The 13868-nt window shown below is 47.8% G+C and overlaps 1 protein-coding gene across 1 annotated transcript in view; it reads right to left on the bottom strand.

Moving 5' to 3' along the window:
- LOC147727217 (cytochrome P450 1A4-like) overlaps window positions 1-13868 on the bottom strand; it is a 288726-nt gene that overhangs the window by 107680 nt on the left and 167178 nt on the right. Inside the window, exon 6 of the mRNA XM_086961267.1 lies at window positions 13154-13240. Coding sequence (XP_086817393.1) covers window positions 13154-13240 — 87 coding nt within the window. The remainder of the gene's footprint in view (window positions 1-13153; window positions 13241-13868) is intronic.

The following is a 13868-nucleotide window of genomic DNA, read 5'->3' as shown; positions in this document are numbered from 1 at the left end:
CTTTCTACCAACCTGCGCACCTTTGATATAATGCTTGTGGGCTGTATATACTTAATAAGTACCAATACTTTTCTTTATATTTATTTTACAATTTCCGTCGGTCCTCATCTTTTTCAGTCCGGTTTAATCTGAGAGATTTTAGTCCCTTCAGACTAATAACCGATAATTATGGGATACTTAGAAAGCAGTTAGGTATTATTCTTCTAAGTCAGCATCGGCATGCTTCCCGCTCTGCACTTTAGACGTGTGCTTGATTTGAGTCATTGCTTTCTATGTAGTGATCACACTAAGCAGTCCCTTTGACATGTATTACAGACTCGGTTGTCATCTGAATCGTTACCCCAAAAATATTTACTGCATTAAGCAGCCTTTTATGTAATGGATTCTATATTTGGCAATTGGTGGTGGCTTGTTCTCTATTTCATCTGTTTGGGCCCAAAGTCTGAGTCACTATCACTTTTTTATAGGAATTTGCCATCCATCTGAGTTATTTGATCATGCCCTGTGGTGATGACTGCGTTCCCCTAGCTATTTCATCAGCACTCTGTATCACTTACAGATTTCACTCATTTATCTCCAGGCAAGGCATGCAATTCCTTTTGGTATTGATAGTATAAAGAAACCCCTGTAATAATTGATGCATTGTCACCCTATGCATTAGCTTGGATTTTAATACATATTTCCTACTTCCTTTGTTCATCATTTGATGGACATCATTCCATTTGTGGATTCCTGAATTGTTATACCAGCTAATGGTTCACAGCTGGGTTCCCGTAATTGGTCATTCAGAAGTATTAGGCCTCCTTACTTTTGGGTAGGTTTGTGTCCTTTTTACAGCAATTGCATGCCTAATGATATTCTGGACATACGGTTGAGAGGCCACATCGAGATATTTTTAGCATAGAGGGTTCGATTCAGACTTTTTCGAGATGCACAACTTTGATCATTTATTTTTTTTATAGTTATGAACTCCCCACTATCTCCTTTCAATAAAAAGAGCACAATGATGGGGCCTTCTTTCTCCAAGACTACACACCCACTGGTTTTACTGGTCACTCATAATTGTTTTTAAATTGGAGTAGCAATTGTGTTGCGGGCATGTCATTTATGTAGATCAACTGTTTTTGTGTCCTTTTTTAGATAGTGGTGTGACGGCTTCCTGATGAAGGCAGCAATGTCGAAACACACATATTGAATATGTCAATTTATCTTCAAGTCCTCCACAATATGATCCATGTTTGTGTGTCAATATGGAAATAGTAAATATGATTTCTTGTCTTTAACTGCATATAAGAAAAGTCAATGTGAATTGGAGTTATTGTCCCTTTTGCTGCAATCTGACTGAAATGGTTTTGTTATTCACCATTTTCAAAGATCAATTCATTGTTAAGGACAACTTTTTAAACTGTTTTTAATTAATTCTCTGATTTATTTTTGTGCTTTTCCTAATATTGTATAAATAAATAATACAAAAATTATAGATGTGATTTTGAATACAAAAACAAGTATTTCTACGATCATCTTTAATTTGCATAACATTGTTATATGTCTATTCCATGTTTATATGCCCAGACATATGTGAAAAATGTCTTGTTCACAAATATTTTCTAATTGTTAGTTGTTTTTCCCTACTCTTGGCAAGTTATTTAAATACAGGGGCCCCTTTTTCCTAAATTAAAACCTAGACTATTGCCATATATGCCTAGTATTCAGGCGAATTGAAATGCCCCCACTTCCATGGCCTGTACCTGGAAAGTTGGCAGGCAAGTTAATAGTGGGACTTTTGTTAAGAATAATGTTAGAGGAATCCAGGTTTCCTGAAGGTAAATTATATCAGCTTTAAGGCTAGCAAGCAAAGAAAATTTTTGATATGGCAGGCATGTTCCAGGAAATTCCGCTAAGGCCTATAATAGAGTTAGAAACCGAATCTGCGGTAGGGTGGTTGACCATGATTTACGATTTAGCCAGCCATTTCACGTTCTGAAGGTTCCTCTGCTGTTGTTGCCACAGAGAAATCCTCTTAAGTAGAAACAAATACAGATCTCCCAGTCATTAGGTCATTCTGTGGTTAAGGCACTTCTTATGGCCTTGCCCTGATTAGTATCAGATTTATTATTCACAATTTAATTCTTGTACGAAAAATGTGTTACCACATCAATGCCTATACTCAAAAAGTAATCACAATTTACCATGATAGGGCTAGCTATAAACCCTGATAGAAATGTTACCCTTCTATGCAATCCCATATGGGAGTGGAAAATATAAACTGCCAGGACATCACTACTTTTTATGGATGCCAGCAGGTTGATCTCCATAAACAAATTTATCACGAAAGATCTGTTCACTGCCAACAAACCCTCATCAAACAATTGCATAAAATATAAAGTAGAGAAGGTATTCATCAAGGAGTCACTACACTTTTTTGAGACAGTATTTTGAGGGTTGGTTTCAAATTAAGAAGCTTTTTTGAGCTGGATACAAACTTTAGTATTTGAGAGTTTAGCAGAGCTGCATAGGGTTCAATCTTCCTGAAATGGCTTCTCTCCTTGCTCATGTTCATCCCCAACTTCTCCAGAGCTAGTGGGAACTGAGTCCAGAGGTTGTGTAGATGTCTGGAAGGGGCCCCTTATGATGGTTAACTACGGGTGAGAGGGAGAGCTGTTAATGTGGGCAGAAGACCCACAGCATCAGCTATTCCTGTGTGTGTCTGCATCAGTAGGGATAGTGGCATTTTTCTGGAACCCATATATTGCTTTGTCAAATGTACCTACTCCTTTTCTGGGGTTGATACTTTCCGATCTTTGTTGTGGCTAGAATCACCCTACAGGGTGGTTCCGAAGTACAACTGGGAATTTATTTCTACTTTGAGCTTATCTTTTGCAGTTTCAGACAACTTTTTCTACAGGGGTTGGTATGACTGATTCACTGTGATGGTTACTACTACTACACACTGGCTCTTTATACATAAATCTTAATGAGAAGCCTCTACTGTCAGTCTTATTTTTCACTCTGTTTATTCTCTTTGACACCACCTCTTCCTGTGAACATAATACAGCAGATCATGCTGGCATTTGCAGATGTTGATTTACCAATAGAAGAAGAAGGCTTACTATCAATCTGAATAGGAATATGATCACTACTGGAGGCACTTTACATTCAGTGGAGATGATAATGCTGACACTGTTTCCCCACACTGCACGGGTGTCTGCCTTATGGTAAGTATAGTTTTGTAAAGAAAAGGGTCCCTTATTGCACAAAACCATACTTTTAGGGAATTCCCTCTTTGTATGTGCTCTGTAGAAAGAGGGGAAAAAGGAAAATACATGAAATTAGTTCACCTTAGTAGAATGTAAGGGACTGATTAGGATGATGGGTGGACGAAGTCCGTCTGCCACCCTTTTGCAGACGGGACCGCATCATAGGCATGCTTATATTTTGCATTGCGGCGGGTGCTGTTGGCTGTTGGCTGTAGCACCTGCTGCAATGAAAAAAAGGGACACTTCACATATCCTGCACTATGCATCAGGCACCATCTGGTGCCTGCTACATGGTGCAGAGATATGTAGGGGTCAGCATGGGTGCCTCTCAGTGTCCACAGCTTAGGGCCTGGTAAGAAGGGGGGCCCGCTACTGTTTGTCAAAGTCCCTTTCCGCCTGCGAGTTCATGGCGGGTTAACCGCCATGAGCAGGCGGGCAGAAAGGGATATTGTAATCCCTATGGCAGTGCCTGGTAGGCATGCCACCATTGCAGGGGATAGGAGGCCCTCCACCACACCGGCAGGCTCAAGGAGCCTGTCGGATGCTTGGCGGTCGGTCTTTCCGACTGCTAACAAACCGCCCATCATCCTAATGTGCAAAACCAACAGGTGAAGGACCGAATGTGGATCAATGTCACACATTCACCCCAGTCAAAAGATCTGGGCCCAAATCCATCGTTTTTTTGCACTCCACACCACCCTGGGTTAGACAATGGCGATATGCAAATCAGCTCTGACCCTGTGCCCCATGGGAACAGTCCAGTCCGAACTACAAAAGCCATGTCCTTCCCAGAACGGAATCAAGCATCCGAGGACCGGACCGGTTTTGAGGTAACACCTCTCATCAGCCCGGCTAGCTTGACTCCAGTGGTGTGGAGTGCCTGGGACCCACGTCTGGGCATCCCCAGCGCACTTAGGGCGGAATATGCAAAACCAACAGGTGATGGACCGAATGTGGATCAATGTCACACATTCACCCCAGTCAAAAGATCTGGGCCCAAATCCATCGTTTTTTTTTTGCACTCCACACCACCCTGGGTTAGACAATGGCGATATGCAAATCAGCTCTGACCCTGTGCCCCATGGGAACAGTCCAGTCCGAACTACAAAAGCCATGTCCTTCCCAGAACGGAATCAAGCATCCGAGGACCGGACCGGTTTCGAGGTAACACCTCTCATCAGCCCGGCTAGCTTGACTCCAGTGGTGTGGAGTGCCTGGGACCCACGTCTGGGCATCCCCAGCGCACTTAGGGCGGAATATGCAAAACCAACAGGTGATGGACCGAATGTGGATCAATGTCACACATTCACCCCAGTCAAAAGATCTGGGCCCAAATCCATCGTTTTTTTGCACTCCACACCACCCTGGGTTAGACAATGGCGATATGCAAATCAGCTCTGACCCTGTGCCCCATGGGAACAGTCCAGTCCGAACTACAAAAGCCATGTCCTTCCCAGAACGGAATCAAGCATCCGAGGACCGGACCGGTTTCGAGGTAACACCTCTCATCAGCCCGGCTAGCTTGACTCCAGTGGTGTGGAGTGCCTGGGACCCACGTCTGGGCATCCCCAGCGCACTTAGGGCGGAATATGCAAAACCAACAGGTGATGGACCGAATGTGGATCAATGTCACACATTCACCCCAGTCAAAAGATCTGGGCCCAAATCCATTGTTTTTTTGCACTCCACACCACCCTGGGTTAGACAATGGCGATATGCAAATCAGCTCTGACCCTGTGCCCCATGGGAACAGTCCAGTCCGAACTACAAAAGCCATGTCCTTCCCAGAACGGAATCAAGCATCCGAGGACCGGACCGGTTTTGAGGTAACACCTCTCATCAGCCCGGCTAGCTTGACTCCAGTGGTGTGGAGTGCCTGGGACCCACGTCTGGGCATCCCCAGCGCACTTAGGGCGGAATATGCAAAACCAACAGGTGATGGACCGAATGTGGATCAATGTCACACATTCACCCCAGTCAAAAGATCTGGGCCCAAATCCATCGTTTTTTTGCACTCCACACCACCCTGGGTTAGACAATGGCGATATGCAAATCAGCTCTGACCCTGTGCCCCATGGGAACAGTCCAGTCCGAACTACAAAAGCCATGTCCTTCCCAGAACGGAATCAAGCATCCGAGGACCGGACCGGTTTCGAGGTAACACCTCTCATCAGCCCGGCTAGCTTGACTCCAGTGGTGTGGAGTGCCTGGGACCCACGTCTGGGCATCCCCAGCGCACTTAGGGCGGAATATGCAAAACCAACAGGTGATGGACCGAATGTGGATCAATGTCACACATTCACCCCAGTCAAAAGATCTGGGCCCAAATCCATCGTTTTTTTGCACTCCACACCACCCTGGGTTAGACAATGGCGATATGCAAATCAGCTCTGACCCTGTGCCCCATGGGAACAGTCCAGTCCGAACTACAAAAGCCATGTCCTTCCCAGAACGGAATCAAGCATCCGAGGACCGGACCGGTTTCGAGGTAACACCTCTCATCAGCCCGGCTAGCTTGACTCCAGTGGTGTGGAGTGCCTGGGACCCACGTCTGGGCATCCCCAGCGCACTTAGGGCGGAATATGCAAAACCAACAGGTGATGGACCGAATGTGGATCAATGTCACACATTCACCCCAGTCAAAAGATCTGGGCCCAAATCCATTGTTTTTTTGCACTCCACACCACCCTGGGTTAGACAATGGCGATATGCATATCAGCTCTGACCCTGTGCCCCATGGGAACAGTCCAGTCCGAACTACAAAAGCCATGTCCTTCCCAGAACGGAATCAAGCATCCGAGGACCGGACCGGTTTTGAGGTAACACCTCTCATCAGCCCGGCTAGCTTGACTCCAGTGGTGTGGAGTGCCTGGGACCCACGTCTGGGCATCCCCAGCGCACTTAGGGCGGAATATGCAAAACCAACAGGTGATGGACCGAATGTGGATCAATGTCACACATTCACCCCAGTCAAAAGATCTGGGCCCAAATCCATCGTTTTTTTGCACTCCACACCACCCTGGGTTAGACAATGGCGATATGCAAATCAGCTCTGACCCTGTGCCCCATGGGAACAGTCCAGTCCGAACTACAAAAGCCATGTCCTTCCCAGAACGGAATCAAGCATCCGAGGACCGGACCGGTTTTGAGGTAACACCTCTCATCAGCCCGGCTAGCTTGACTCCAGTGGTGTGGAGTGCCTGGGACCCACGTCTGGGCATCCCCAGCGCACTTAGGGCGGAATATGCAAAACCAACAGGTGATGGACCGAATGTGGATCAATGTCACACATTCACCCCAGTCAAATGATCTGGGCCCAAATCCATCGTTTTTTTGCACTCCACACCACCCTGGGTTAGACAATGGCGATATGCAAATCAGCTCTGACCCTATGCCCCATGGGAACAGTCCAGTCCGAACTACAAAAGCCATGTCCTTCCCAGAACGGAATCAAGCATCCGAGGACCGGACCGGTTTCGAGGTAACACCTCTCATCAGCCCGGCTAGCTTGACTCCAGTGGTGTGGAGTGCCTGGGACCCACGTCTGGGCATCCCCAGCGCACTTAGGGCGGAATATGCAAAACCAACAGGTGATGGACCGAATGTGGATCAATGTCACACATTCACCCCAGTCAAAAGATCTGGGCCCAAATCCATCGTTTTTTTGCACTCCACACCACCCTGGGTTAGACAATGGCGATATGCAAATCAGCTCTGACCCTGTGCCCCATGGGAACAGTCCAGTCCGAACTACAAAAGCCATGTCCTTCCCAGAACGGAATCAAGCATCCGAGGACCGGACCGGTTTCGAGGTAACACCTCTCATCAGCCCGGCTAGCTTGACTCCAGTGGTGTGGAGTGCCTGGGACCCACGTCTGGGCATCCCCAGCGCACTTAGGGCGGCAATTGCAAAAACAACAAGTGATGGACTGAATGTGGATCAATGTCACACACTCCCCCAGTCAAAAGATCTGGGCCCAAATCCATCGTTTTTTTGCACTCCACACCACCCTGGGTTAGACAATGGCGATATGCAAATCAGCTCTGACCCTGTGCCCCATGGGAACAGTCCAGTCCGAACTACAAAAGCCATGTCCTTCCCAGAACGGAATCAAGCATCCGAGGACCGGACCGGTTTCGAGGTAACACCTCTCATCAGCCCGGCTAGCTTGACTCCAGTGGTGTGGAGTGCCTGGGACCCACGTCTGGGCATCCCCAGCGCACTTAGGGCGGAATATGCAAAACCAACAGGTGATGGACCGAATGTGGATCAATGTCACACATTCACCCCAGTCAAAAGATCTGGGCCCAAATCCATCGTTTTTTTGCACTCCACACCACCCTGGGTTAGACAATGGCGATATGCAAATCAGCTCTGACCCTGTGCCCCATGGGAACAGTCCAGTCCGAACTACAAAAGCCATGTCCTTCACAGAACGGAATCAAGCATCCGAGGACCGGACCGGTTTCGAGGTAACACCTCTCATCAGCCCGGCTAGCTTGACTCCAGTGGTGTGGAGTGCCTGGGACCCACGTCTGGGCATCCCCAGCGCACTTAGGGCGGAATATGCAAAACCAACAGGTGATGGACCGAATGTGGATCAATGTCACACATTCACCCCAGTCAAAAGATCTGGGCCCAAATCCATTGTTTTTTTGCACTCCACACCACCCTGGGTTAGACAATGGCGATATGCATATCAGCTCTGACCCTGTGCCCCATGGGAACAGTCCAGTCCGAACTACAAAAGCCATGTCCTTCCCAGAACGGAATCAAGCATCCGAGGACCGGACCGGTTTTGAGGTAACACCTCTCATCAGCCCGGCTAGCTTGACTCCAGTGGTGTGGAGTGCCTGGGACCCACGTCTGGGCATCCCCAGCGCACTTAGGGCGGAATATGCAAAACCAACAGGTGATGGACCGAATGTGGATCAATGTCACACATTCACCCCAGTCAAAAGATCTGGGCCCAAATCCATCGTTTTTTTGCACTCCACACCACCCTGGGTTAGACAATGGCGATATGCAAATCAGCTCTGACCCTGTGCCCCATGGGAACAGTCCAGTCCGAACTACAAAAGCCATGTCCTTCCCAGAACGGAATCAAGCATCCGAGGACCGGACCGGTTTTGAGGTAACACCTCTCATCAGCCCGGCTAGCTTGACTCCAGTGGTGTGGAGTGCCTGGGACCCACGTCTGGGCATCCCCAGCGCACTTAGGGCGGAATATGCAAAACCAACAGGTGATGGACCGAATGTGGATCAATGTCACACATTCACCCCAGTCAAATGATCTGGGCCCAAATCCATCGTTTTTTTGCACTCCACACCACCCTGGGTTAGACAATGGCGATATGCAAATCAGCTCTGACCCTATGCCCCATGGGAACAGTCCAGTCCGAACTACAAAAGCCATGTCCTTCCCAGAACGGAATCAAGCATCCGAGGACCGGACCGGTTTCGAGGTAACACCTCTCATCAGCCCGGCTAGCTTGACTCCAGTGGTGTGGAGTGCCTGGGACCCACGTCTGGGCATCCCCAGCGCACTTAGGGCGGAATATGCAAAACCAACAGGTGATGGACCGAATGTGGATCAATGTCACACATTCACCCCAGTCAAAAGATCTGGGCCCAAATCCATCGTTTTTTTGCACTCCACACCACCCTGGGTTAGACAATGGCGATATGCAAATCAGCTCTGACCCTGTGCCCCATGGGAACAGTCCAGTCCGAACTACAAAAGCCATGTCCTTCCCAGAACGGAATCAAGCATCCGAGGACCGGACCGGTTTCGAGGTAACACCTCTCATCAGCCCGGCTAGCTTGACTCCAGTGGTGTGGAGTGCCTGGGACCCACGTCTGGGCATCCCCAGCGCACTTAGGGCGGAATATGCAAAACCAACAGGTGATGGACCGAATGTGGATCAATGTCACACATTCACCCCAGTCAAAAGATCTGGGCCCAAATCCATCGTTTTTTTGCACTCCACACCACCCTGGGTTAGACAATGGCGATATGCAAATCAGCTCTGACCCTGTGCCCCATGGGAACAGTCCAGTCCGAACTACAAAAGCCATGTCCTTCCCAGAACGGAATCAAGCATCCGAGGACCGGACCGGTTTCGAGGTATCACCTCTCATCAGCCCGGCTAGCTTGACTCCAGTGGTGTGGAGTGCCTGGGACCCACGTCTGGGCATCCCCAGCGCACTTAGGGCGGAATATGCAAAACCAACAGGTGATGGACCGAATGTGGATCAATGTCACACATTCACCCCAGTCAAAAGATCTGGGCCCAAATCCATCGTTTTTTTGCACTCCACACCACCCTGGGTTAGACAATGGCGATATGCAAATCAGCTCTGACCCTGTGCCCCATGGGAACAGTCCAGTCCGAACTACAAAAGCCATGTCCTTCCCAGAACGGAATCAAGCATCCGAGGACCGGACCGGTTTCGAGGTAACACCTCTCATCAGCCCGGCTAGCTTGACTCCAGTGGTGTGGAGTGCCTGGGACCCACGTCTGGGCATCCCCAGCGCACTTAGGGCGGAATATGCAAAACCAACAGGTGATGGACCGAATGTGGATCAATGTCACACATTCACCCCAGTCAAAAGATCTGGGCCCAAATCCATTGTTTTTTTGCACTCAACACCACCCTGGGTTAGACAATGGCGATATGCAAATCAGCTCTGACCCTGTGCCCCATGGGAACAGTCCAGTCCGAACTACAAAAGCCATGTCCTTCCCAGAACGGAATCAAGCATCCGAGGACCGGACCGGTTTTGAGGTAACACCTCTCATCAGCCCGGCTAGCTTGACTCCAGTGGTGTGGAGTGCCTGGGACCCACGTCTGGGCATCCCCAGCGCACTTAGGGCGGAATATGCAAAACCAACAGGTGATGGACCGAATGTGGATCAATGTCACACATTCACCCCAGTCAAAAGATCTGGGCCCAAATCCATCGTTTTTTTGCACTCCACACCACCCTGGGTTAGACAATGGCGATATGCAAATCAGCTCTGACCCTGTGCCCCATGGGAACAGTCCAGTCCGAACTACAAAAGCCATGTCCTTCCCAGAACGGAATCAAGCATCCGAGGACCGGACCGGTTTCGAGGTAACACCTCTCATCAGCCCGGCTAGCTTGACTCCAGTGGTGTGGAGTGCCTGGGACCCACGTCTGGGCATCCCCAGCGCACTTAGGGCGGAATATGCAAAACCAACAGGTGATGGACCGAATGTGGATCAATGTCACACATTCACCCCAGTCAAAAGATCTGGGCCCAAATCCATCGTTTTTTTGCACTCGATGGATTTGGGCCCAGATCTTTTGACTGGGGGAGTGTGTGACATTGATCCACATTCAGTCCATCACTTGTTGTTTTTGCAATTGCCGCCCTAAGTGCGCTGGGGATGCCCAGACGTGGGTCCCAGGCACTCCACACTCTTGGAGTCAAGCTAGCCGGGCTGATGAGAGGTGTTACCTCGAAACCGGTCCGGTCCTCGGATGCTTGATTCCGTTCTGGGAAGGACATGGCTTTTGTAGTTCGGACTGGACTGTTCCCATGGGGCAACAGGGTCAGAGCTGATTTGCATATCGCCATTGTCTAACCCAGGGTAGTGTGGAGTGCAAAAAAACTATGGATTTGGGCCCAGATCTTTTGACTGGGGGAGTGTGTGACATTGATCCACATTCAGTCCATCACTTGTTGTTTTTGCAATTGCCGCCCTAAGTGCGCTGGGGATGCCCAGACGTGGGTCCCAGGCACTCCACACCACTTGGAGTCAAGCTAGCCGGGCTGATGAGAGTTGTTACCTCGAAACCGGTCCGGTCCTCGGATGCTTGATTCCGTTCTGGGAAGGACATGGCTTTTGTAGTTCGGACTGGACTGTTCCCATGGGGCAACAGGGTCAGAGCTGATTTGCATATCGCCATTGTCTAACCCAGGGTGGTGTGGAGTGCAAAAAAACGATGGATTTGGGCCCAGATCTTTTGACTGGGGGAGTGTGTGACATTGATCCACATTCAGTCCATCACTTGTTGTTTTTGCAATTGCCGCCCTAAGTGCGCTGGGGATGCCCAGACGTGGGTCCCAGGCACTCCACACCACTTGGAGTCAAGCTAGCCGGGCTGATGAGAGGTGTTACCTCAAAACCGGTCCGGTCCTCGGATGCTTGATTCCGTTCTGGGAAGGACATGGCTTTTGTAGTTCGGACTGGACTGTTCCCATGGGGCAACAGGGTCAGAGCTGATTTGCATATCGCCATTGTCTAACCCAGGGTGGTGTGGAGTGCAAAAAAACGATGGATTTGGGCCCAGATCTTTTGACTGGGGGAGTGTGTGACATTGATCCACATTCAGTCCATCACTTGTTGTTTTTGCAATTGCCGCCCTAAGTGCGCTGGGGATGCCCAGACGTGGGTCCCAGGCACTCCACACCACTTGGAGTCAAGCTAGCCGGGCTGATGAGAGGTGTTACCTCGAAGCCAGTCCGGTCCTCGGATGCTTGATTCCGTTCTGGGAAGGACATGGCTTTTGTAGTTCGGACTGGACTGTTCCCATGGGGCAACAGGGTCAGAGCTGATTTGCATATCGCCATTGTCTAACCCAGGGTGGTGTGGAGTGCAAAAAAACGATGGATTTGGGCCCAGATCTTTTGACTGGGGGAGTGTGTGACATTGATCCACATTCAGTCCATCACTTGTTGTTTTTGCAATTGCCGCCCTAAGTGCGCTGGGGATGCCCAGACGTGGGTCCCAGGCACTCCACACCACTTGGAGTCAAGCTAGCCGGGCTGATGAGAGGTGTTACCTCGAAACCGGTCCGGTCCTCGGATGCTTGATTCCGTTCTGGGAAGGACATGGCTTTTGTAGTTCGGACTGGACTGTTCCCATGGGGCAACAGGGTCAGAGCTGATTTGCATATCGCCATTGTCTAACCCAGGGTGGTGTGGAGTGCAAAAAAACGATGGATTTGGGCCCAGATCTTTTGACTGGGGGAGTGTGTGACATTGATCCACATTCAGTCCATCACTTGTTGTTTTTGCCATCATCCTAATGTGGCGGACGGGAAACTTTCTTAGGATGGTGGTGAGACCGCCACCGATGGGCTGTCAATGGTGGTCTCACTGCCATCCTAATCAGGCCCTAAATTTGTAAACCCCACTAGTAGACTTTGAGTTGGTTTTGTGCTAAAAAAAAGTTACACAAGCCTTTGACAAAATCTTGGAAAATCTGAGCATACATTTCTAATGTAAGAATGTAAGAAGTGCCCACTGTATATTTTCTATTGCAGATTTATTAATTTTCAGACTATAACTATTGAAATAGTTTAAGTCCTTGGCTCTAGGAAACAGCAGTAAATCTTTTGAGTTCTGTGCAATTGTCTTGAATAGAATGTCGTACTTAACTTGACATGCACCAGTAAATGCTGTTCAGACAAGCCAGTGAGAGTGTTGTCTGGTGAGACCAGATTATAGTATTCAGGATTTGATGTATAGAAGTATGTAACTGGGTCAGTAGCAGACACCACACTACAGTTATTTTTGTTTTATTAATCCACAACTTGAGGCACAGGAAAAAAATGGTTTGATCAGAATCGTGCAACTTTTTTGTCAAATAGTGATACATCTTGCCATTAGCAATGTGTCTCACTTTTGATTGTGCAGTTTGTATAGTGTTTTGAGGAAGCCATTATAAATGTTGTAGAGAAATACAGAACATGATGCTGTCAAGAAAATCGTGTGCTCCTTATTTCTAAAGTTTAGAATACTGAAAACAAAACCCACTGAAAAATATTACATTCTCAAATTTTTAAACGTATTTACAGCGTTTGTGCTGTTAGACACTTAAAGAAATGAATAAAGAACCTAATAAATTATTTGATACTTACTCGTCATGATTTATTTGATAAAAGTTCAGTAAGACGGTTGTTCTCCTTGGTATAAAATATCCATTTAAAACGGTGTCTTCAATTGTACTGAAAAACAAAATGTGCTGTACAATAAAAGCATTGGTGCAAGTATTGCAATAAAAACCTATAAAGTCTGTCATCTACTTCTCACTGTAAAAAATATGACCCAAAGCAACACAATACCCCACAATAAATTATCTTATTAAATGTATGCATAGATGCATTCATTGAGCAGCAGGGTCTATTACAAAAAAGCACTGCCAAAGCCAATAGGTTTCACATTTGTACAACTTGTGTGTCCCTGTCAGAAATGTAAAACTTGTTGGCTAGACAAATGTTTATTGAAGTATATGAAAAGCTAAGGAAAAATCTGCAATTACCTTATAAAGCGAGTAAAAACCATTTGTTGAAAACGAAACTTCTAGTAGCAGCTATTCATTTGGCGCAACAGCAATTTTCCCTCAGTACTATAATCTCCTGTGAGGACATCTGACCTTCCTCAAATTCAACTACAATACTCAATTTCCTGTAAGGACATCTGTCCAGAATATGGTTCAATTGCAGCTTTTCAACTTCAAAGTCCATCAGACTCTGTCCTACACACACTTTCCCACCCAGCCCACCTGGAACTATGCTTTTCTGACAGTGAGTGGAAATGTACTTTCAAGATTTGTTGGCACTGCTGCATGATGTT

The sequence above is a fragment of the Lissotriton vulgaris genome, chromosome 3_1 (genome assembly GCF_964263255.1).
Source record: "Lissotriton vulgaris chromosome 3_1, aLisVul1.2, whole genome shotgun sequence".
Lineage (NCBI taxonomy): Eukaryota > Metazoa > Chordata > Amphibia > Caudata > Salamandridae > Lissotriton > Lissotriton vulgaris.
Note: the sequence above shows the minus strand (reverse complement) of the source record. Positions and strands in the feature narration are given on the sequence as shown.